This window comes from Arvicola amphibius, chromosome 12, assembly GCF_903992535.2.
Source record: "Arvicola amphibius chromosome 12, mArvAmp1.2, whole genome shotgun sequence".
NCBI classification, from domain to species: domain Eukaryota; kingdom Metazoa; phylum Chordata; class Mammalia; order Rodentia; family Cricetidae; genus Arvicola; species Arvicola amphibius.
In genome coordinates this window covers 21,727,175-21,750,482 of record NC_052058.2, presented here as the reverse complement: position 1 = coordinate 21,750,482, position 23,308 = coordinate 21,727,175, and the positions used below count along the sequence as shown (strand labels likewise).

General features: G+C 40.0%; 1 protein-coding gene across 3 annotated transcripts in view; it reads left to right on the top strand.

The window, feature by feature from the left end:
* Dcaf8 (DDB1 and CUL4 associated factor 8) overlaps window positions 1–23,308 on the top strand; it is a 44,310-nt gene that overhangs the window by 14,939 nt on the left and 6,063 nt on the right. For all 3 annotated transcript variants that reach the window (XM_038349302.2, XM_038349301.2, XM_038349303.2), the window contains 9 exons: window positions 5,153–5,229; window positions 11,122–11,771; window positions 12,688–12,828; window positions 14,389–14,483; window positions 15,486–15,596; window positions 19,785–19,857; window positions 20,316–20,373; window positions 20,852–20,959; window positions 22,253–22,383. In XM_038349302.2, the coding sequence (XP_038205230.1) occupies window positions 5,181–5,229; window positions 11,122–11,771; window positions 12,688–12,828; window positions 14,389–14,483; window positions 15,486–15,596; window positions 19,785–19,857; window positions 20,316–20,373; window positions 20,852–20,959; window positions 22,253–22,383 (1,416 nt within the window). In that variant the 5' untranslated portion in view covers window positions 5,153–5,180. The remainder of the gene's footprint in view (window positions 1–5,152; window positions 5,230–11,121; window positions 11,772–12,687; window positions 12,829–14,388; window positions 14,484–15,485; window positions 15,597–19,784; window positions 19,858–20,315; window positions 20,374–20,851; window positions 20,960–22,252; window positions 22,384–23,308) is intronic.

The following is a 23,308-nucleotide window of genomic DNA, read 5'->3' as shown; positions in this document are numbered from 1 at the left end:
AAACACTAGATCACTTGGATTTATTACTGAACTTGAAATAACACCTGGATCCACACACACCCCCATCCTCAAATAGTTTACTCTTTAACCTTCAGTTTGGCAGGAGTCGTGCTATTTTTAGAGTATAGGCAGTAGAGCTAATCTAAACTCCTCTAGCTACCCGAGACAGTGATCTCATCAGCTCTTTCAGCTCAGCGTGGTTTGTTCTGGACCATATTTTACATGTTAATTGACCAGAGTAGAAACAATGGAGAGTTTTGGGGTATGTAATGCATTGAAAAATGAAAAAGATGATTAGGGCTTGACTCAAAATATATTTGTTGATGAATGGAAGAGATTCTGCAGTGGCTATGGTATTAAAGTTGTAGGGCACAGTTACATTGTTTCTGTCTGATTTAGTTTGGTATTATCTTAAGATGGCTCAGGCTGCTAGAACAAAATAACAATAACTGGTGGCCTAAACAACAGAATTTAATTCTCTTATTCTAGAGGGTAAAAATCTAAGAGTAATGTACTAGTGTGGATGGTTTCTGGCCACGGACATCTTTCACCTTCTGGAGTTCTGCCTCCATGTGTGCCTTTACGTGCTAGAGAAAAGGGGAGAAATAAAGGACTCTGTTTCTCACAAAGGTAACGATCCTGCCATGAGGCTATCCGCTTTTATAACCTCCTCTAAACCTGATTGTATCCTAAAGACTCCATCTCTAAATGCTATCACATTGGAAGTTATGCTTTCCATATATACATTCATTGTAGGTGGTTACTGCAGTTTCTGCACTAGAGTTGAATTAGTTGTATTTAATTTTTACTGAAACTAAGGAGAATTATAGCATCTCTCAAGAGTAGTAGTTGTATTGACATAATTTGTGTGTGTATATGAGAGAGAGAGAGAATGAATATGTGCACATACTTGATATACAAGTATGCCACAGCATGTGTGTTGGGGCAGAGACAACAACTTCAGGGGGCTGTCCTCACTTTCCACCTTGTTTGTGGTAGGGTCTTTGCTTGTGCCTGAGTGTACCATACTAACTCGACTGCAAGTTTCTTAAATTCTCTTTTCTCTAGCTCCCATCTATCTTTCCTAGGAACACTGATGTGACAGATGTGAGCTTACCATATCCTGCTTTTTCTGTGGCACCTGAGGATTTGAACTCATCCTTAACACTTGTGTGTGGCAAGCACTTTCTTTACCCAATAAACTATCTCCTTATCTATAATTTCTTGATTTTATAGTTTCCCAAAATGGGAAATTTTTAGTCTCATTAAAGGATATATAAGATCCAGATGTATATAGATAAAGAATGTTGAATACTTGTTTGGCATATATTCTAGAAAAAAATAAATACCTTTTAAAAATTATTACATTTTTCTTACTTCATGTGTGTGCCATGGTACATGTGTGAAGGTCTGAGAACAATTTGGAACACGTTTTCCTTCCATGTGAGTCCCAAGGTTCAAACTCAGATTCGCAGACTTGGTGCCAGGTCAGGTACATTACTGAGCTATCTTGCTAGCCCTATTTTATATTTTTAAAAATTATTTTATTATGTGTGTGGATGTTTTTCCTGCTTGTGCAGCACATGTGTGCTTGGTGCTTCTAAAGACCAGAAGAGGGCATCCTGTTCTTAGAACAGATGATTGTGAGCTGCCATGTGGGTATTGGGGAATTGAACCTGGGTCTTCTGAAAGAGCATCCAGTGCTCTTAAGCTCTGAGCCATCTCTCCAGCTCCCCTATTTTGTGTTTTTGAGATAGGGTCATATCATGTAGCTTTGGCTGGCTGTTACTTTATATATAAAACCCATGTTGGCCTCTAACTCTTGGCAGTTCTCTTGAATCAACCTTTCAAATGCTGGAATTACTAATGTGTGCTTCTGAGCTTGGCTAATTTTAATACTGAATACAATCCGATTGTAAGTGTATAAATATATATTGGGTAGATGCCCAAAGTTTACACTGAAGTTCATTAATAAAATTTTGATCACTGCTTCTTTCTACAGATTTTTTTAAACTTATTTTTTTTTTAAATATTTATTTATTTATTTATTTATTTATTATACAATATTCTGTCTGTGTGTATGTCTGCAGGCCAGAAGAGGGCACCAGACCCTATTACAGATGGTTGTGAGCCACCATGTGGTTGCTGGGAGTTGAACTCAGGACCTTTGGAAGAGCAAGCAATGCTTTTAACCTCTGAGCCATCTCTCCAGCCCCTTAAACTTATTTTTATTTCATTCACAGTGGTGTTTTGCATGTGTGTCTGTGTGAGGTTGTCAGGTCCTCTGGAACTGGAGTCACAGGTAGTTGCAAGCTGCCATGTGGATGGTTGAAATTGAACCCAGGTCCTCTGGAAGAGTAGCCAGTGCTCTTAAGCTCTGAGCCCTCCCTCCAGTCCATCTGCACAGGTTTTAGTGTAAGATTCTACTAATGTATAACTCTTCCTTAAATTGCTCAGGACCAGAATTATTTTATGTTTCAGTTTGTCACATTTGTAGTTGTTGCAGTGTTGGGCATTGAGCCCAGGGCCTCGTGTGTGCTGGCCAAGCACTCCATTAAACTATACTTTCAGACCAGATTTGGAATGTTTGCATATAAATATAGGAACATCTGAAATACTCTAAAATTTGAAACTAATTGAGGATCATGTTAATTCTCAAAGAGTGTCACAATTTGGGGGCATTTGAAACTTAAACTAGGGACACTCAAAGTCTTTTTTTGTCTTTTTGAGGCCAGCGTCTCATGTAGCCCACAGTACCAACAGATAGAATTTGCTATCTGTCTAAGGATAGGTAACCCTGAACTCATAGACCTATCTTCACCTCTCAAGTCCTGGGATTACAAGCATGTGCTACACTGTCCAGCTTTCTGTCTGTGATTTTATAGATGGAAAGAGCAAAGTCTAGCAAGAATCATGGGCTCATCATATACGGTGTACAGTCTGTTAATGGCTTCACTCATTCGCTGGGATCTTGAACTTCTACTTTTTAGTCTGGAACTGATTTTGTTAAAATTTAATCTTTAGATACTATCTGCTGTGGTTTGCATAAGCATTCACAGGGTTTTACACTTCTGAATTTAATAATAAGATCTGTCAACTTTATCTCAAAAAGAAGATCCTTTTTTGGAAGAAGCTTAGGTCATTTTCTTTCCCAAAAGACTATCCTATGAACTCTGGATATGAAATGAACATCATGGCTCCCTTTTCCCTGCCTCTCAGCAAGTCACAGAGGCTGGGTAAGCCTTTTCTAGAGCAATTTGACAAGTTCATACATTCCCAACCTCCTGGAGAGGATGCTGTTTAGTTATGAGAAAGGTTTTCAGGAGCTGCTGTTTTTATCTTCTTGAAATGGATAATAGTGCAGTGGGAATGTGACATGGTAAACGGTTCAATTCTAGAAGTGGAAGAATATCTCTGCTACTCCTAATTTACCATGATACAGTGATCTGCTTTATGACCAGTAATGAAATAACTTTCCTTGTTTCATAGGACTTTTACAGTAATTTAATTAATTTTAAACCTGTAGATTCAGGGTTGGGGAGGTTACTGAGGTGCTAAAGAATATCAGTAGTGACTATTGAGAGACAAAGCCAAGTACTGTGTGGGAAATGCTTTACCAAAATTCATCCAGATGGGATGGGAGAGGTGGCTCAGAGGTTAAGAGCACTTACTTGACTTGGGAGGACCTAGGTTCATTTCTCAGCACCTGCATGATGGCTCACAAACTTATAACTCCAGTTTCAGAAAACCCAACACCATCATTTGACCTTCTCAGGCACATATGTGATACACATAGCTGCATACATACATGTATGCATGCATGCATACAAGCAAAAAATCTTTGTTTAAAATGACATACACGTCATTTAAGGAGGGAAAAGAAGCCAGTTGTGGTGGCTCTCAGCTGTTAAGAAAGTCATCTGCTCAGGAAATAGCTCGCATGCAGCTGTTCACATGCTGTGTCTTTTATCACTGCTCTTCTAGGTCTTCAGACGCAGTCCTGGCTTGTTTTTGTTTTTTCATATTTTAGCTTCTTCATTGTGGCCTGCTACAAGCATTCTTTGGGCAGCTGTCTCTGCAGAGGGCAGTTTTTTGAAACAGAAGTAGATGGTGAGGATAAGGGATGGACTCCGAGGATAATTGTCAGGGAATAAAGGGCTGTTGAAAGACTGGAGGACGGTGCCTGGGTACTCGGTCTTCGCTCATAATCATACCCTGTCTTTTACCACTGCCTTTTGTTCAAGACACTGAAAGGGCTAAACAAAACTCTAGCCTGAATAATATTATTCTTTGCTCTTTGGAATTTGCTGGAGGTGGCAGTAAAGCCCTGGAGAGGGGTGGGAGTGTTACAGCGCAGTAAAGAAATAATACATTCCCTAGTTCTACTTAGGGTTTTGCTACAGAGGTAAGTCTGGTGAAAATTAGGAGAATTAGCTGAAGTAATGTTAGCCACGATGTTAAAATCAGCTAAGATGGTTTAGTGGGAATTCTCTTACATACCTTTGCATGGCCAGTCTGGCACTCAGAGATCTGCCTGCCTCTGCCTCCCAAGTGCTGGGATCAAAGGTGTGCACCACCTTTTGATCGCTCAACCTCTGTTTATAGTCTTATGTGTCTTTGCTCATAATAGGCTTGACATCTGAGTGACCAAAGGTTAGGTTGCTTTGCAAGAACTTGATTTCTTTCTATTTGTGTGTGAAACGAGATTCAGAATCTTGTCTCTTGTATTTGTTTTGTGAAAACAGAAGCTTCACAGAATTTGTGGAAACGCGTTACTTACAGTGGGGTATTCTTGATCAGAGGGTAGTGCTGAAGGTAGCGTTTTTATGTTAAAGTTCTTAGCTAGCAGCTTGTTATTAGATATGCGCCTACTATTTCAAATCTTATCTCAGATCCTTCTTTCCCATGTAGACAAAAAACCACTATCAGCTACTTAAGAAAGATGGCAAAGAGTTGGTAGTTGACCTCCTTCCCAGTATGTCTCTCTATGGAATTACATCCAGGGAAGTTGGGTTTGGGAGTAGTTAATATTAACAAAAGATGAATTCTTATGAAAATGGTAAAACCTGTGAATTGTTAAGTGTCCTTGTCTATTTTATTGTCTTTCCCAGGGGCTTTTCTAATTATTTTGTTTCCTTCTTCCCCGATCCAGGCTGGATACAGCAAATATCATTTTCAAGATGTCCAGCAAAGGGAGCAGCACAGATGGCAGAACGGATTTAGCTAATGGTAAGGGACCGCAAAAAGGTCATACACTCTTTACTATCAGGTGAGGTCTCCCTCCATCCCTAAGGAATAGTGGAGACCTGAATTTTAGTGGAACCAAGGAGCCCTTCGTGTGTTGAGTATGGGAAAGCACACAGCAATCTTCATGGATTACCTGCTGCTTTTGCTGTTTTGAATTTTATCTGATTGTTTTCAGAAAATATTTCTTTTATAATTTTTGTTTTATATGTCTGGTTATTTTGCCTGCATATATGTCTGTGCACCACTTTTGTGCCTGTTGCCTGCAGAGGCCAGTAGAGGGCCATAGGTCCTTTGAAACTGGAGTTACAGACCATTGTGAGCCACCATCTGGATTCTAAGAATTGAATCTGGATTCTTTGAAAGAGAGGCCCATTCTTTTAACTGCTGGGCCATGTCTAGCCTTATTGACTTTTTAGTGAAGTGGTTTGGACTTTTGAAAACCTGTTTACAGAAGGACATACTTATGAAATCCTATTAAGAAAAAAAAAGTAAGGTAGAGGAAGTTTCAGGGAAGACAAATAATAATAGAGAGGTCTGTATCTATGGTAGATGATAGTTTCAAAGAGTGGTAAGAAATGAAGTTATAAGCCAGGTGCGGTGGCGCATGCCTTTAATCCCAACGCTCAGTAAGCAGAGGCAGATGGATCTCTGATTTCGAGGCCAGCCTGGTCCATAGAGTTCCAGGACAGCCAATGTTACACAGAGAAACTCTGTCTCGAAAAACCAAAAAAAAAAAAAAAAAAAAGTTACTGGGAATGTATCTCAATGACAAGTGCATGTAGACCCTTGGTTTAGTCCCCTGTGCCAAAAAGAGGAAGAGAGGAAAAAGTTAAAACCAAAACTATCCAGAACCAGGTCTTCCTTCCTGCGTTTTACATTCCGTTTAATTAAAAGGGATAGGATTCTTTTTTTTTTTTTTTTTTTTTTAAAGATTTTGTTTATTTATTTATTATGTATACAGTGCTCTGTCTGTGTGAATGCCTTCAGGCCAGAAGAGGGCACCAGATCTCATTACAGATGGTTGTGAGCCACCATGTGGTTGCTGGGAATTGAACTCAGGACCTCTGGAAGAGCAGCCAGTGCTCTTAACCACTGAGCCATCTCTCCAGCCCAGGGATAGGATTCTAAAGACATTTTAGGTATTAATATTTCTCTCTCTTTCTCTACGACCGTGCCTGTGCCTGTGTGTATGTGTAGATGCTAGGTGGACATAGTGGCCCACATGTGTAATTCCAGTCTCAGTGGAGACAGAGAGGTCCTGAAACAAGCTACCTAAACTAGATTGACTGCATCAGCAAGTTCTGGTTCAGATGACAGACTGCATTTCAGTAAGGCGAAAAGTGATTGAGTAAGACTCCTTATGTCAACCTTCGGCCACTTCACATGTGGGCGCCCCTCCTCCAGGAACACAGCATATACTCGCGCATACCACATACAAACGTAAAAAAGGGTTCATCAAAACATAGTCATGTCTATTTATGTAGTATCTATGCGTTGCTTTTGTGTGATTTAGGTTCAGTAGTTGAAACAGTGATGAATGGTCTTCTACAACTTAAAATTTTGACCATCTGAGCTTGTACAGGAAAAATAAAATTCCAGATCCTAAGGTAGATCTTGGGCAGTGACCACTGAGCCCCTTCAAGCTTGTTACTGGTATGCTCTGTCTGTTATATTAATGTGCTACTACCTTCTCAGTCTGAATTTGTTATCACAACTTTAAATTTTATATTACATTTATTTGTTTAGTGTTCACTTGTGCCATGGTACTTTAGTAGAATCTGGTTCTTTTTCTATCTTTTTGGTCTTGGAGACCAAAATTCATGCTATCAGGCTTAATGACAAGTGCCTTTACGTTCTATACCATCTTACTGGTCCTTGTTCATCATTATTTTAATAGTAAATTCCAGGAATGTGAGGGGTTTTCTTTTTCCTTGCATCTAGGGCTTTGTTAGGTGTTGTGTGCAGGGGTATAGTATCTAACGTCTAGCCAGAACCTTGCACACACTAAAAAGGGTGCTTCACCATTGAACTAGACCCTCAGCCCTAGGTATGATTTTATCCCTTCTTATCAATGCCAAGATTTAGCCCAATTGCAATTAAACACATCTATTATACTTTCTCAGCAAATCTGCTTCCTAAGTTCAGATTTCTATGGGTTCCCCCCCACTTCTACCTGCTAGCCCAGCTTTCTTATTATGCTGTTTTATGCATTGCTTTTGTGTTGTTCAACCTTCTCTTGTTACTTCAAACAAAACACTTTTATCTGTTTTCTGTATTAGGATTTTTCTAAGAGTTCATTGGGAGGAGTTCTTGTTTCTTGAGCAGTCTCACAAATCACCGCTCCAGCCCAGACAACCAGGCAGTATAAAGTGCTCCAGCTGTCCATCAGTAAACATTATTGGACCTGAGTAGCTTATACTGGAGTCACACAACTGGTTTATCTTTCTCCAACTTGACTTGTAGCAGGATAGAATTTGTACTTTTCTGCGGAGAGGAGACAAAAGTAAGCAGTGTTACAGCATTTTAAAGCATTTCTTGTTTTATTTTTTCATACCTTGACCTTAGGTTGGAAGTTGTGATTGTATTGGATGTGAACATTGCTCAAGGGCTCATTGCAATAATTTTTTTTTTTGCTAGATGAGAATGCAACATTTATTGTAAGCACTGAAAGTCATCAGTTATGTAACTGCCAAGATAGCAGACCTACAATATGCTGAGCCTCTCAAAAACCACTTAAATAAAGTAGCCATGCTTTTTACCAACTTCATGAGTGTTTCTCAATAAAACCCATTTCATTTCTTAATAAAGAGACTGGAAATCTGTGTTTTAGTATGAAAATTTTAAGCTAGATTTGGACATGTAGCTTCAGGGGTAGACCTTGCCAAGCAAGTACAAGATGTTGAGTTTGATCCCTGAAAACATGGAAGAAAAGAAAAAAATTATTACTATTTACTAAACTGTTTAGTGATTCATGCCTGTAATGCTAACACTTGAGAAACCAAGACAGAATCTTTGTGAGTTTGAGGCCAGTGTAGGCTACATAGTGAGACCATATCTAAAACAAGGTAGCTTATTGAGGTAAGTTAATATACATTTGCTAGAAAGAGGCTTGTGAAAACCTATGTAAGTGATCATAATGACCAACTTAAAATCTTTCAACCCCATGTTTCCTGGGTTTTAAGAACTTAAAAGATTGGCTAGCATTATATATAGCTCAGTGGATAAAATTGCTTGCTACCCGGTTGATGCCCGAGTTTGATCCTGGAACTCATATGGAGGAAGAAGGAAACTCAGTCCTCCAAGTTATCCTTTTATGGCCACATGCTCACTGTGGCACCCACCCCTTCAATGAATAAATTTTTTGTTTTGTTTTTGTTTTTAGAGACAGGGTTTGCCTGTAGTTTCTATAGCCTGTCCTGGAACTAGCTCTTGTAGACCAGGCTGGTGGCCTCGATCGAACTCAGAGATCCACCTGCCTCTGCCTCCCGAGTGCTGGGATTAAAGGCGTGCGCTACCACCGCCCGGCAATGAATAAATTTTTTAAAATAAAAAATTTTCATGGGAGAAAGTTAGCAGTGAAGCAGCAGGGGGTAGGTGCTTTCTTGACATGGGAAATGACATAAGCCACTGTGCTTTTTTGTCAGTTACCATGACTGTGAAGTTCTTGCTGAGATAGTTTTTCTTTTGATTTTTTTTTTTCAATTGAAATAGTGCCTTGTTATTGCTGGATGTTTTTTGTTTTATTTTGGTTTTTGTTGTTTGTTTTGGTTTTTTGTTTGGTTTTTTGAGACAGGATTTCTCTGTGTAGCTTTGGAACTCTCTCTGTAGACCAGGCTGTCCTTGAACTCACAGAATTCTGTTTGCCTCTGCCTCCTGAGTTCCGGGATTAAAGGCGTGTGCCACCACTGCTTAAAGCACTGAAAATTTTTTAGTAGATAATTTAATTATTTGCTGTAATCAGTAGCTGCCTATCAAACAACATAGCATAAAGCCAGGTGTATGGTGTTGTATGCCAGTGATCTCAGTACTCAGGAAGTATAAAAGAAGACTTTCCACAATTGGAGGTCAGCCTGATCTACATAATGAGTTTTAGGCTAGCCATTTATTGGGAGATCCTGTCTTACATAGAGGGCAAAATCTAAGATAGTTGCATCAGACACACACACTGTTTTGTTTTGTTTTCCGAGACAAGGTTTCTCTGTGTATCAGTTCTGGCTGTCCTGGAACTTGCTGTGTAGACCAGGTTGTCCTCAAACTCACTGAGATTCTGTTTTAGCTTCCCAAGTGCTAGGATTACAGGCATAAATGCCTCTTTCCCAAGTGCTGGGATTAAAGGTGTATACCACCACTGCCTGGCCACACTTTTTTTTTTTTAATTTATTTATTTGCATTGGTACATCTGTGTAAGGGTGTTGGATCCCCTGGAACTCCATATGAGTTCCAGGATCAAACTCAGGCATCAGCCAGGTAGCAAGCAATTTTATCCACTGAGCTAAATATAATGCTAGCCAATCTTTTAAGTTGTGAACTCAGGTCCTCTGGAGGAGCAGCCAGTGCTTTTTTTTGTTAAATTAATTTATTTATTATGTACACAGTGTTTAGCCTCCATGCTTAGAGGCCAGAAGAGGGCACCAGATCTCATTATAGATGGTTTGATGGTTTGTGAGCCACCATGTAGTTGCTGGGAATTGAACCCAGGACTTTTGGAAGAACAGTCAGTGCTCTTAACCTCTGAGCCATCTCTCCAGCCCTCTTTTTTTTTTTAAGGAATATTTTTAAAATTTATTCTCTGTGTGTATGTGTTTTGAGGCAGATTTTCTCTGTAGCCTTGTACACTAGATTTACTAGGTATGAATCCTAGAACTCACTCTGTAGACCTGGCTAGTATCAAACTCAGAGAGATCCACCTCCCTCTGACTTGTATAGATACTCCAAACTAAACACATATAATCTATAAATTTGAAGCTAAGATTCACATAAGAGAGAGTACATGTGATGTTTGTCTTTATGGGCCTAAGTTACCTCCAGGCACACATTCATACAGTATTCCAGCACAGCATCCTTTTTTGGGTTTGGGAGACTGGATCTTTTTGTGTCGTCCTGACTGATATTGAACATGGGGTAATCCTCCTGTCTCTGCTTTCTGACTATGGGAATTGCCAGTGTGTGCTTCCATGTCTAGTGCCTGTGTAGCTTTAATCTTAATCTTTTATTTAAAACAAACAGCCGGGGGCTGGAGAGATGGCTCAGTGGTTAAGAGCTTTGCCTGCTCTTCCAAAGGTCCTGAGTTCAATTCCGAGCAACCACATGTGCTCACAACCATCTGTAATGAGATTTGGTGCCCTCTTCTGGCCTGCAGGGATACATGCAGGAAGAACACTGAATGCATAATAAATAAATAAATCTTAAAAAACAAAACAAAACAAAAAAAAAAAAAACAAAAAAACAGCCAGGCGGTGGTGGCACACACCTTTATTTAATCTCAACACTTGGGAGGCAGAAACAGACAAATCTTTGTGAGTCCAAGGCCAGCCTGGTCTACAAATCAAATTCCAGGGCTACACAAAGAAACACTGTCTTGAAAAACCTAAATAAATAATATCAAGATTTCATCTCAAAAGTTCCACCATTCCACTTTTTTGAGACATTAGCCAGAGTGACCTTAAAACCTGCTGAAGATGACTTTGGATTATAAGCATTACATCACCTTGCCTGGCTAGAAATTATTCTTTATGACCATTTGGAAAGAGACACATTTATTAAAATTTGTTTCTTGGTCTTTAGGGTAATAGTTTCTTAAACCAAGGTGGAAAGTCTTTGCTGTCCTAATTATTTTTCCATATTTTTTCTTTGCATATATCCATTAATGTCCAGGAAGCCTGTCTAGCAGTCCAGAAGAAATGTCTGGAGCTGAAGAGGGGAGGGAAACATCCTCGGGTATTGAAGTAGAGGCCTCAGACCTCAGTTTGAGCTTGACTGGGGATGATGGTGGCCCCAACCGCACCAGCACAGAAAGTCGGGGTACAGACACAGAGAGCTCAGGTGAAGACAAGGACTCTGACAGCATGGAGGACACTGGCCATTATTCCATCAGTGATGAGAACCGAGTTCATGACCACTCTGAAGAGGAGGAAGAACAGCCTCGGCACCGTGTACAGCGCAAACGGGCCAGCCGTGATCAGGACTCATCAGATGATGAGCGAGCCCTGGAAGACTGGGTATCCTCAGAGACAACAGCTTTGCCCCGACCTCGCTGGCAAGCCCTTCCTGCCCTTCGGGAGCGGGAGCTGGGTTCAAGTTCCCGCTTCGTGTATGAGGCTTGTGGGGCAAGAGTTTTTGTGCAGCGTTTCCGCCTACAGCATGGGCTTGAGGGCCATACCGGTTGTGTCAATACCTTGCACTTTAACCAGCGTGGCACCTGGCTGGCCAGTGGCAGTGATGACCTGAAGGTGGTGGTATGGGATTGGGTGCGGCGGCAGCCAGTACTGGACTTTGAGAGTGGCCACAAAAGTAATGTCTTCCAGGTAATTAGCAACTTGAGAAAATCAAGCGGGAAGGTAGACTAAGTTGCTACTAAGGGCAGAAGCTAGTAGCAAGTTGTGATTGGAATTAGGTATCAGGACTTGACTCCATAATGATATACTGAGAGACCCATGGCACATAAGGGAATATTACCCTATCCCATTACAGATAGGATACTTGAAACTAATATAAGTATATCATAGGTATATAGGTATATCAACACACGGCAGTGTAATACAGTGCACAGGATCCTGAGCCAAACTGCTTAGTTTTCAGATCCTAGCCCTATATAAATTTGGGTAGTTATTTAACTTGCACTTTGAGTTTCTATATCTATGAAATAGGGCTTGTAACACATCAGCACTAACAGTGCATGGACATGGAGTGTAGTTCAGTGGTAGAGCATTTGCTAAGATTCTTTGCTAAGAGTTTTTTCTCCAGTACTCAAGAAAAAGAAAGCAAGGAGAAACAAGCACTTAAATTTATGGCTGTTGTTTACTTGCATTTGATCAGATTTGGCTAATAATGTTTATTTTATGGAGATACTACATCTTAATCCCATTGTCCATATGGTACTACCACCCGTCCATAAGCATGCCCCTTTTCTTCTTTCCAGGTTCCTTTCCCTTTGTGGCAAATATGTTAGGTAGATGAAGATTTGTCCTTGTTTATTCCTTGCTTTTTCTCCTTTAAGGCATAATTGCAGTTTACTAGTATTTAATCATGTAGCGTTCACCCTTCCAGAACCTTCCAGAATACATTTCTCTTCCTTTTACTGCTGGAAGGATTTGAGCTTAGCTGTCTGTACAGAGTAGGAAAGGAACATACAGCTGTACAAGGAAAGGGTGACATGGGGTCATCAACACGTTTTTTTCTTAAATTTACTTATGTGTCCCTTTTTCATTCTTAATACTCTAGGCCAAGTTTCTTCCTAACAGTGGTGATTCCACCCTGGCAATGTGTGCCCGCGATGGGCAGGTCCGCGTGGCAGAACTGTCTGCTACACAGTGCTGCAAGAACACAAAGCGTGTGGCCCAGCACAAGGGAGCATCTCACAAGGTCAGTAAACCTTTGTTCCTAAGACTGTGAACCCAGACCTCCATGGATCTCTAAACCAGTGTTTTCCCTTGTGTTTCCTCTGTTGTCTTCACCTGCCTTACCTCATTGAGCCCCTAGGTTTGTTAAGAAAGGGAGTAAAACAGTTGTCCTAAAGTTCCCGAAAAACCAAGTATTTGAAAGACCTTCAGCTCACATACTGATTAAGTATGGTTGATTATCTCCTGGCTGGGTGCGGTGGTTTATAGCTGTAATCCTAGTACTTGGAAAGCTGAGGCAACATTGCTATGGGTTTAGAGCTTGCCTAGGCTACAGAGTCAGACTGTCTTGAGAACCCCAAAATAAACAAACCTAGCCCCAAGCGGAGAGTAGTTAGTTCAGAGACCCTTGAGTTCCTGTGTCTTTTGAAATTTACTGGTTTTAGATCATTTTAATGGGTCCCAGGTGCTAGTAGTTGGGTCTTCTGTCTGATTCCTGATTTTCCTGCTCACAACTAGCCTATAAAAGCCATGTTATTGACAACTTTATTTAAAGCTGTGACTATACAGTGGATAGTCATGGTGGCAGCCAGGGAGGCGCTGAGAGCTTCCCAGCCTCAGGGTAGATATTATGTTTTTTTTTTATGCCATGCAAAGGATGATACTCTCTTACAAAACCTAAGAAAAGTTGGAGACTAGAAGGCTCGAGAAATATGAAAAATACCCACCTCTTTGATTTTTCCCTCCTCACTTTAGTTTTTAAGTCTAGTTCCTGCCCGCTAAGTAACTAATTTTTAGAGTTAAGATACAGGGAAGAAAGAAGTTTCTAATATTATTGTCTACATGCCTGAACTGAACTTTATTTTAGAATGAAGTTTTTGTTTTTTGAGACAGAGTTTCTCTGTTTAACAGTTCTGGTTGTCCTGGAATTCAATTTGTAGACCAGGCTAGCCTCGAACTTACTGAAATCAGCCTGCCTCTGCCTTCCAAGTGCTGAGATTAAAGGCGTGTGGCACCACCACCTGGCTGAATAATGTTTTCTTTGCCGTCTCTGTTCACTTTTATTGTGATTTGGTTAAAGTAGAAAATTACCTGTATAGAATAAGTGGACTATTAACTCACCCTGAAGAGTGAGTGAAGCTTAAATTATTTCCCTTAGGATTTTTTAAAAGATTTATTTTATTTATTACGTATACAGTGTTCTGCCTGCATATTTTACAGTTGGTTGTGAGTCACCATGTGGTTGCTGAGAATTGAACTAAGGGCCTCTGGAAGAATAGCCAGTGCTCTTAACCGCTAAGCCATCTCTCCAATCTTCCCCTTTTAGGGTTTTATAAAAACAAACAAACAAAAAAGTACACATTTTACTTGCTAAGACTTTTTTTTTTTTTTTTGAGACATGGTTTCACTATGTAGACCATAAAGATCTCACCTCAAACTCCCAAATTGGGATTAAAAATGGTTTGTACCTACCATGCCTGGCCTGCTAAAACATTTTAATTGCTTCCCTTCTTAAAGGTAAGTCAGTGAACAAGATTCCCTCTCAATATTTAGAAACCACATCCTTTCCCTTTCTGTCCTTCAGTTGGCCCTAGAACCAGACTCTCCCTGTACGTTCCTGTCTGCTGGTGAAGATGCTGTTGTCTTCACCATTGATCTGAGACAAGACAGACCAGCTTCGTAAGTTTAGCCATAATATCTTTTTTAAATATTTGTATTAGTTTTAGCCAGATGGTGGTGTGCACACCTTTAATCCCAGCACTCAGAAGGCAGAGGCAGACAGTGGTAGGCAGGCACCATGTGGTTGCAAGTAATCAAACTCAGGTCCTCTGGAAGGAAGGACAGACAATGCTCTTAACCACTGAGCTATCTCTTCATCCCCAGCTTTTTGTTTTGTTTTGTTTTGTTTTGTTTTGTTTATTTTTTTCTCCAGCTTATTTTTTAATTTAATATCTATTTTATGGAATGATGGATTCATTATTGCATGTTCAAGTACATGTAATATAGTTTGATCATCATCATCTAGATTCTTCCCTCACTCCGTAAAGTATCTTCCTTTCCCTCACAGTCTTCCTCCTATTCCTTCCTTTGTAAAGACAAGACTATAATCAGTTCCATAAATGGCGGAGGATGACATTAGCTTCTCATCTTCTTGCCTCTGTCTTCTGAATGCCATGCCATGATGGCAGCCCTCTTCTCTTTCTTGTTGTACTTTCAAATCATAGAGGAAAGCAGGCAGTATATTTTTATGAATCTGGTTTAATTACTTATCTTGATGATTTCCAGCTATTCTCCTCAGACACTAGAAAATTATTTCATGTTTTCCCCCAGTCTTCAAAATAGCATAGTGCATTTTCTTATTTTGTTATTTAGAACAGAATAAAACAAAACAAAAACAACTTTTTTTTGGTACAGATTAGAATTTGATTTCTTAATCACGTCTTCATTTACTTTCCTGATTTTTCACTTTTCATGACCACCTTGAGTCTTTACTTTTGGGGGTTTTACTAGGGAAAGAGGGCATTTCACTGTAGCCCAGGTTGACATGGAAGTCACTAACTATGCTGGCCTTGAATTCAGGCAGTCAACCTTTTGAGTGCTGGGATGACAGATTTGAGCAACCACGCTGAGCTCCATCTGGGTCTTTTGGATCTGTAACGGTTGCCTTTTCTATTCTTGAAGGAAACTGGTGGTGACAAAAGAGAAGGAGAAGAAAGTGGGGCTGTACACAATCTATGTGAACCCTGCCAATACCCACCAGTTTGCAGTAGGTGGACGAGACCAGTTTGTAAGGTGAGTTTGTCGGTCCTTTGGCTCTTTCAGAGTTTGAGACTTACGGTACATTGTATATTGCCAGATATTACTCAGTGCTAAGTTAGCAAACTGTAGGAATTCATTAACTACGCTGTTGAACTTTTTACTCTTTTGGAAATGCTTTACCTGAGACATTCTGTTCTCTATGACAACAATCTGAGGAATTTTACGTTATTGAGATTATTATGTTTTAAAATTAATATATTTTATTTGTATTTTGTCTGTTTGTGTATAACTGGGTACCATGTTCATGAGTGGTGCCTGAGGAAGTCAGGAGGAGGTCGAATCTTCTGGGATTGGAGTTAGAGATGGTTGTTGGGCGCCATGTGGGTGCTGAGAATTGGAACTAATCGTCTTAACCACTATGCCATCTTTTCAGCCCAGGGATTATCACGTTTTAAAGACTGATAAATTTGTCCCACATAGTGGCTCAGACATAAAACCCATATGTGCCACTATTTTTAACATTGTACTGCAATCTTTTCATTGTTTTTTGTTTTGTTTTGTTTTGCTTTGTTCTTTTGAGACAGGGTTTCTCTGTGTAGCTTTTATTCTGTAGATCAGGCTGGCCTCAACCTCACAGATCTACTTGCCTCTGCCTCCTGAGTGCTAGGATTAAAGGTGTGTGCTGCAACCACCACTCCCTGGCTTTTTCAAATAATTTTAAAATTTAATTTTAGTATTATCTGTGAGAGTGATGTATTTATGAGGTGTGTATGCCATAGTGCACATTAGCATGTATTAGAAGTCACAGGACAACTTTGTGGAGTCATTCTGTTCTTAACTCTTGTTCGGGAATCAAACTCCTATTGTGAGGCTTGCATCATTGAGCAGCAAGTGTGTTTACCCAGGTAATCATCTTGACAGCTCTGCATTGGCAGTTTGGAGCACTGGTGAGATTTACAAAAAAACTGTCTCGGGACAGAGTTGTAACTGAGGATTTTTGTTTCTGTTGTCCTGGACCTTTTTTTTTTTTTTTTTAATCTGTAGTAATATCTTTGTTACAATGAACATCTGTTTTTAACGCTGGCTTTTGAGAGCCATCCTAAGGGAAAACAGACATCATTCTTTCAGTCCCCATTGTACCAGTTGTTTTCCTCCTGACCCGTATTCTCTAGCTAGCCAGCTGCTGTATTTTGACTACATTTCTGTGGGGTTTTCAGTTTGAAAACGGAGGGACAGCATAATTAGAGAAATGGTGTTTTGTTTTTCTATTCTACTGGTAGTTGAAAAGTGACATCTTCTTTTGGAACGAGAGCACATTTTTAAAACTATTTTGAAATTACTTAGCTGGGCAGTGGTGGCGCACGCCTTTAATCCCAGCAGAGAGGCAGAGGCAGGCAGATCTCTTGAGTTCGAGGCCAGCCTGGTCTACAAGAGCTAGTTCCAGGGCAGGCACCAAAGCTACAGAGAAACCTTGTCTTGAAAAACAAAACAAGAGGAAGGGAGAGAGGGAGGGAATATAAGTTTTCAGAAAATATATGACTTTGTTCAAGAGTTCTGGATAATTTGTTGCTATTTTCAAAAATTTGTTTCTTTTAGTCATAGTCTTTAAATAGCAATGTTTTATGTATTTATTTTGTGTATACATTATGGTGTGCCTGGTGCCCACAGAGGCTAGAAAAGGACTTTGGATTCCCTAGGAGTGGAGTTGTGGGTGGTTGTGAGCCACCATGTGGGTGCTGGGAATTAAACCTGTGCTCTTAGCTGCTGGCCCATCTCTCCAGCCCCCTATTTTATTTATATATATATATATATATATATATATATATATATATATATATATATATATATATATATATATATATGATGCTGTTAACAAAAAGGCTGTCTTTGGAGCTTTCTGAGTTAAGCTTGAAGCGTCTCTGAACTTCTGGTTGGGATTTTTTTTCTTGGAGAAATAGATTGCTTGAAAAGTCTCTTATGGAGAATATAACTACCAGGACCAAGACTTTTAAAGAGGAATGGGTGAGTTGGATATATTGACTACTCTGAAGATCTTAATAAAGTTCCAGTGCCCTATTCCACAGCTTGTAATTTCCCAAGGCTAAAATTGGACTGAGAATTGTTTTAGCAAACAGGAATAAAATACTCAGATCTTTTATCTGCTTCAGTGTTTTCAGTCCCCTCATGTACCCCATGTCTTCGAAGATGGGAGCCTGTATACCTGTCAGGAGCACATGCAGACTATGAGCCACACTGTTCTCCATGAGTAGAGGTCCTTTTAGCTCTGAGGTTTTTGACAGTATCCTCTTCTCAGTCTACAAAGAGAGGTAGCCTACTCAATCTTAAGGCTTCATATAATTATTACTGAATTTTAGGGTTGTGAAAGGTATATGTGTAGGGTCTTGAGGAAAAACTAAGAAGTTTTTATTTTTTTATTTTTTTTTGTTTGTTTGGTTGGTTTGGTTCTCTGTGAAACAGTGGTAACAGTGATAGCTGTCCTGGTAGTTCTGTAGACCAGGCTGGCCTGGAACTCAGAGATCTGCAGATGTTTGAGCTTTTGTTTCCTGTAAAGTGCTCAGAAATTACTGAGGAGATTTGAATGGGAACTTAAGTTTTAAGTGTGAGACCTGTATGCGGCTTGGTCATCTGTGTTAAGGATAGTGTCACTAACAGATTGAAAGCTAGGGACAGGTTTAAAAAAGAGTTTTGGAAGGAAAATGAGTTTGCTTTTGGACAACATATTATTAGAACATCTGATTGGCAAGTAGATGTTACAGATGTTAAGTCTGGAACTCAGAGTAAGAGACACAGATTTAAAGTAGATTTCCAGATATAGGGAACTAGTGGTAGTTAAAAAATGCTAGTAGATTTTTCCTTATCAAAAGAAAATACAGTAATTTCCCCTAATCTTTTTTTTTTGTTTGTTTTGTTTTTTGTTTTTTGTTTTTTCGAGACAGGGTTTCTCTGTGGCTTTGGAGCCTGTCCTGGAACTAGCTCTTGTAGACCAGGCTGGTCTCGAACTCACAGAGATCCGCCTGCCTCTGCCTCCCGAGTGCTGGGATTAAAGGCGTGCACCACCACCGCCCGGCTCCCCTAATCTTTAAAGAATGCATACACCATGGTGATAGCTTTGAACCTCTGGATAGTAATAAACCCTAAAAGTACTGCATTTGTTTTGTTTCTCATATAATCTATGATAGTTTATAAATTAGGCACAGTGATTGATTAGCAGCAATGACTAATAGTAAAGTAAAATGTTATAGAAATACTGTAAAATAATTTTTATTAAAACTAGTAAATTGTTTTTTTTTCTAGACTTATTCATTTAACATTTTGAATAGTTGACTACAGGTAACTTCAGGAGATTGGTGGTTTAGGGATAGTTTTTGTGACCTGTAAGAGAGTCTAGCCAAATGAAAGTTTAAGGAAGGAGGGATGGAAAGATGGCTCAGCAGTTATGAACACTTGATGTTCTTTCAGAGGATCTGGGTTCAGTTTCTTCTACCCACATGACAGCTCACAACCATCTGTAACTCCAGTTCTCTGGGGTCTGGGACCCTATTCCAGGCCTCTGCAGCACTGCACTCATACATGTGATGTATATACATACGTGCAGGCAGAGCACTCATACACACAAATAAAAATAATTTTTTAAAGGACTTAAGATTTACTTACATAAAATGGCCTCTGCCCATGAATAATAAATGTTTTGGGATAAGTAGCATATGTATAAAAAGTGTGTATATTAATTGCTTGTGAAAATAAACCATAAATGGGGCTTGACAGATGGGTAGTTCAGTCTATAGAATGTGAAATGTGATGGTACTTACTTATAATCCCAGTGTATCTATGGTGCTTGCTGGCCAGCAGCTCTAGTATTATTGGTGAGCTCCAGAACAGTGAGGAACCCTGCTGTAAAGGATGTGAATGGTGTTCCAAAGGATGACACCCAAGGTAACATACCACCACTAAAATAAATAGTAGGTGACATAAAACTCGAGAGAGAAACCATTTCAAATGAGGATTTGCTTGAGGATTGCTGCTTTATGAAAACTATCTGGATAAGGTAAAGTTTGGAACTGGATTGCAGAGGGGACACCTTTCCTAAAGAGAAGAAAGAGAAGGAAGCAGAAGGTTGACTAGGAAAGAAGAGCCTTGTTTTCAGCCCTGCAAGGGATCACTTTGTAAGTTTTGACACTTTGACTGCTTCTTTCATTAAAGGATTTATGACCAGAGGAAAATTGACGAGAATGAGAATAACGGAGTACTAAAGAAATTCTGTCCTCATCACTTGGTAAGATTCCTGAAGGACTAGTAGCTTCTGGCTTTTTTGACTTCATTCTGAGCTGCCTCCAAACTTACTGGCATAATGCGGAGAGTCTGGAGTTGAAGTCAGATTGTAACCCTGATCTCTCACAAGTTTTAAGGTTTTAGGTAGCCAGTTGACGTTCTTTAGCCTCGGTGTTCTCAACAACAAAATGGAGATTGGCACCAGCATGGTGGCCTAATGAGATGATGCATCTGAAATGCTAGCACTCAAAAGAGAACCAAGACAGGGCCTAATAGTACTCCTTGAGGTGGACATATTTCCTCAGTTAGATACCTCACTCACTCTCTCACCCCTCTTTCTATTTATCTTTTGTCTGTCTCTGAGGAAAGATACAGAGGAGTTTTTAAAGAGCCAGTTCCTGAAGTTGATATAACAAATGGGGTGGGGTGGGGGCATCAGTCAGTATCTGCTCCTTATTGCAGGTGAACAGTGAGTCCAAAGCAAACATCACCTGTCTTGTGTACAGCCACGACGGCACAGGTACGTGAGCAGGGCCTACCCCTAGGCTGGCATGCCTCCTGTCTAGGGAGCTGCTGAGTTAGTGAGGCGTGTGCCTTCCTTGTTCACCATGCACTGTAGCTCCGTGTGGACAGCTGGGAGTAGTACTGATGGTGAGCATGGAGTGGGAGGTACAGCAGTGACCCTTGGAAATGCTTCAGATGACATTTCACAGGCTCTTCATGAAGCCTAGGCTACTAGCCTAAGCAAATTCTAATGCCTTTGATTCCTTAATAAATTAGAGGGTGTGATCTCCTGTGTCTACTACCCCTGGGCTGGTACTGTGTTCATCAATAGACCCTATGTCGCTGCAAACTAAGTAAGATGGGAGCTGTATCTGGGTGCTAAGAGGACGCACTACCAGCAAGAAGCCCCATCCTAAACACCCCCATCCCCTGAATCTCCTGGTCTCTGCATTTTTCAGCCTTTGCCTTCACTGCTGTGTTCTTGTTCTTGGCAGAGCTCCTGGCTAGTTACAATGATGAAGACATTTACCTTTTCAACTCTTCTCACAGTGATGGGGCCCAATATATTAAGAGATATAAAGGTCATAGAAATAATGCTACAGGTGAGTCTGCCCTTTTCTGTTTCTGTGACCCAAGTCACACTGAAAAACCTGTGTTATCTTATTCCCTAAGGAGTAGGCTGCATGTGTCAGGTTGGGTAGTGTGAGGTTATGCCTAGTTGGGCACGAATTTTCTTTTTTCAGAAAGTGTGATTCGGGGGAGGGCTCATTAGCGTCTTCACTGAGGTGAATGTTGCCTCCAGTTGGTTTAAGCATGAAGCTAGACTTAACTTTCTGTGATTTTAGATACTGTAAAATAAGCACAGAGTCCTTTTTGAAGTCAGGGAAAACTGTAGAACTGAATTAACACAGTGTGTGTAAGATAGTATCTTGAGAGGGAGAGAAGGGAATGCTTCTTTTGAATAAAGCAAAGTAGTAGTGATATCTAGACTAGGTTTGCAATGAAGTTTGGTATTTTAGTTTTGTCTGTGGTTCCCAAACATTGGTGCTCAGTGGACTCACCTCAGTCTTTAGTAAGAGGGCACTGATGCCTATGCCTCCCACCACACACAGACATACACATTCAATTTAATTGGTGCTGGGTGCAGCTGGAGCATTGGAGTTTTAGTGTCCTAACTGGTTCTGATGTAGAGGAGGTAGAGAATTATGGCACTTTGTTGGTTCCACTCCTCTCAGCTATGTGTCATCATTTGATTTGGAGACAGTAGTAACTTTTACTTTTTCTCTTGGCTGATAAGGAAAGAGGGGCAGAGTTCTATGTTTGGATTTCATTATGTGGGCAAGCAAAAGGAAAAGTGTCAGTATTGTGACTGGTATATGGAACTGGTTCTAATAGTTGGACTCCTGTCTTATACAGATTTTAAAGATTTGAGACCTTTTACTGAATTCCGGTAATGAGCACAATCAGATGTTTCTTCTAGGTGACTGCGCCACCTACCTTAGCCTCAGATCAACTGATGACCTAAGAAACACTGGTTGAGTACCAATAAAATATAGGCCAAGAATAATCCTAGGGCCAAAGAGTGGACAGAGCTGAAATGAATCAGGTTGGGACAGATAGGGCCTGTACTTGATACAGTATAATTGAATAGAGTGTTGCCCAGGGACAGTAGACTCCTGATAGAACTCTTTGGGAAACTATAAATAGTCTCTGGGACTGGTGTAATTCTTATTATCTGTCACACACATATTCTCTTGATTGGTTTTGTAGAAATGAAAAGAATTATTTGGCATCCAGCTGACTCAGTTTGTGAATTACTAAATTCTCGGTGAGGTAAATAAATACAGGCCCTGTGCCAGCTCTTACGTGGTTTCTTCCCTCATTTATCCTTTCAGTAAAAGGTGTCAATTTCTATGGCCCCAAGAGTGAGTTTGTGGTGAGCGGTAGTGACTGCGGGCACATCTTCCTCTGGGAGAAGTCCTCTTGCCAGATCATTCAGTTCATGGAGGGAGACAAGGGAGGTGTGGTGAGTATGGTGTGCTGGAGTGGCTGCCCCAGTTCCATAGGTCAGTAAGGTTTTTAAAGTGGGCCACTGAATTTTCAATATATGGTGCCATGTTTTAGCGTTCCATACAGTTAAATTAAAGGTATTATACCTTAAGGGTGCTGAGATTTTGATGGAATACTGTCTTCTATTCCTTCTGCCCTTAAAAGGTTATAGTTGATTAAAAAGAAGGGTTTTAGGAAGAATTTATAGCCTGAACAAACCTTAAGCATGGGCTTTTTCAAAAAAAAAAAAGAAAGAAAGAAAACATTAGTTCAGGACAGACCTTCCTCTACAATGTCAAAACGAGATGTCTATTGCCTTGGCTGTAAGTAAGCCAAGCAATATCCTTGGCTGACTCCTGGATTGGCAGAGAAAAGTTAAAAGTACATTTAATTTTCTTTAATTTTTTTTAGAAGATACATTTTTTGAACATTCAGGGAAGTAGCTATGATTTATAACTTATATTACATGGTATTCAATATTAAATGTATTCTTACTGTCAAATGGATGCAAATACAAATACACATAATGTGTCTATATATGTAGAAAGGAAAGTGAGCAGCCTGCTAGGTAATGTGCTCATCTGGCTGTCCTTTGGGTTTTGCAAGCATTCTCTTTGTTAATGACTCAAGAAAGAATCATGAAAATTAAAGAGTGAAGGATGGTCAGTCAGGTTACCATATATTTTTTCCTTCCTTTTTTAAGATCCAGCATTAGAAAAGAATTAGATAGCTTTCAGCAACAAGGTTTTGAGCAACTGAAGAAAGGAAAGAGTGTGAAAGATTATACTTTACTAATTAATGTACCCAAGCTTTGGCTACATACATCTTGTAAGGAATGATAGAACTGCTTGGGCTCTCATCCTTTTCATTCTTCTACACTGTGGGGAACTTCAGAGTCCATC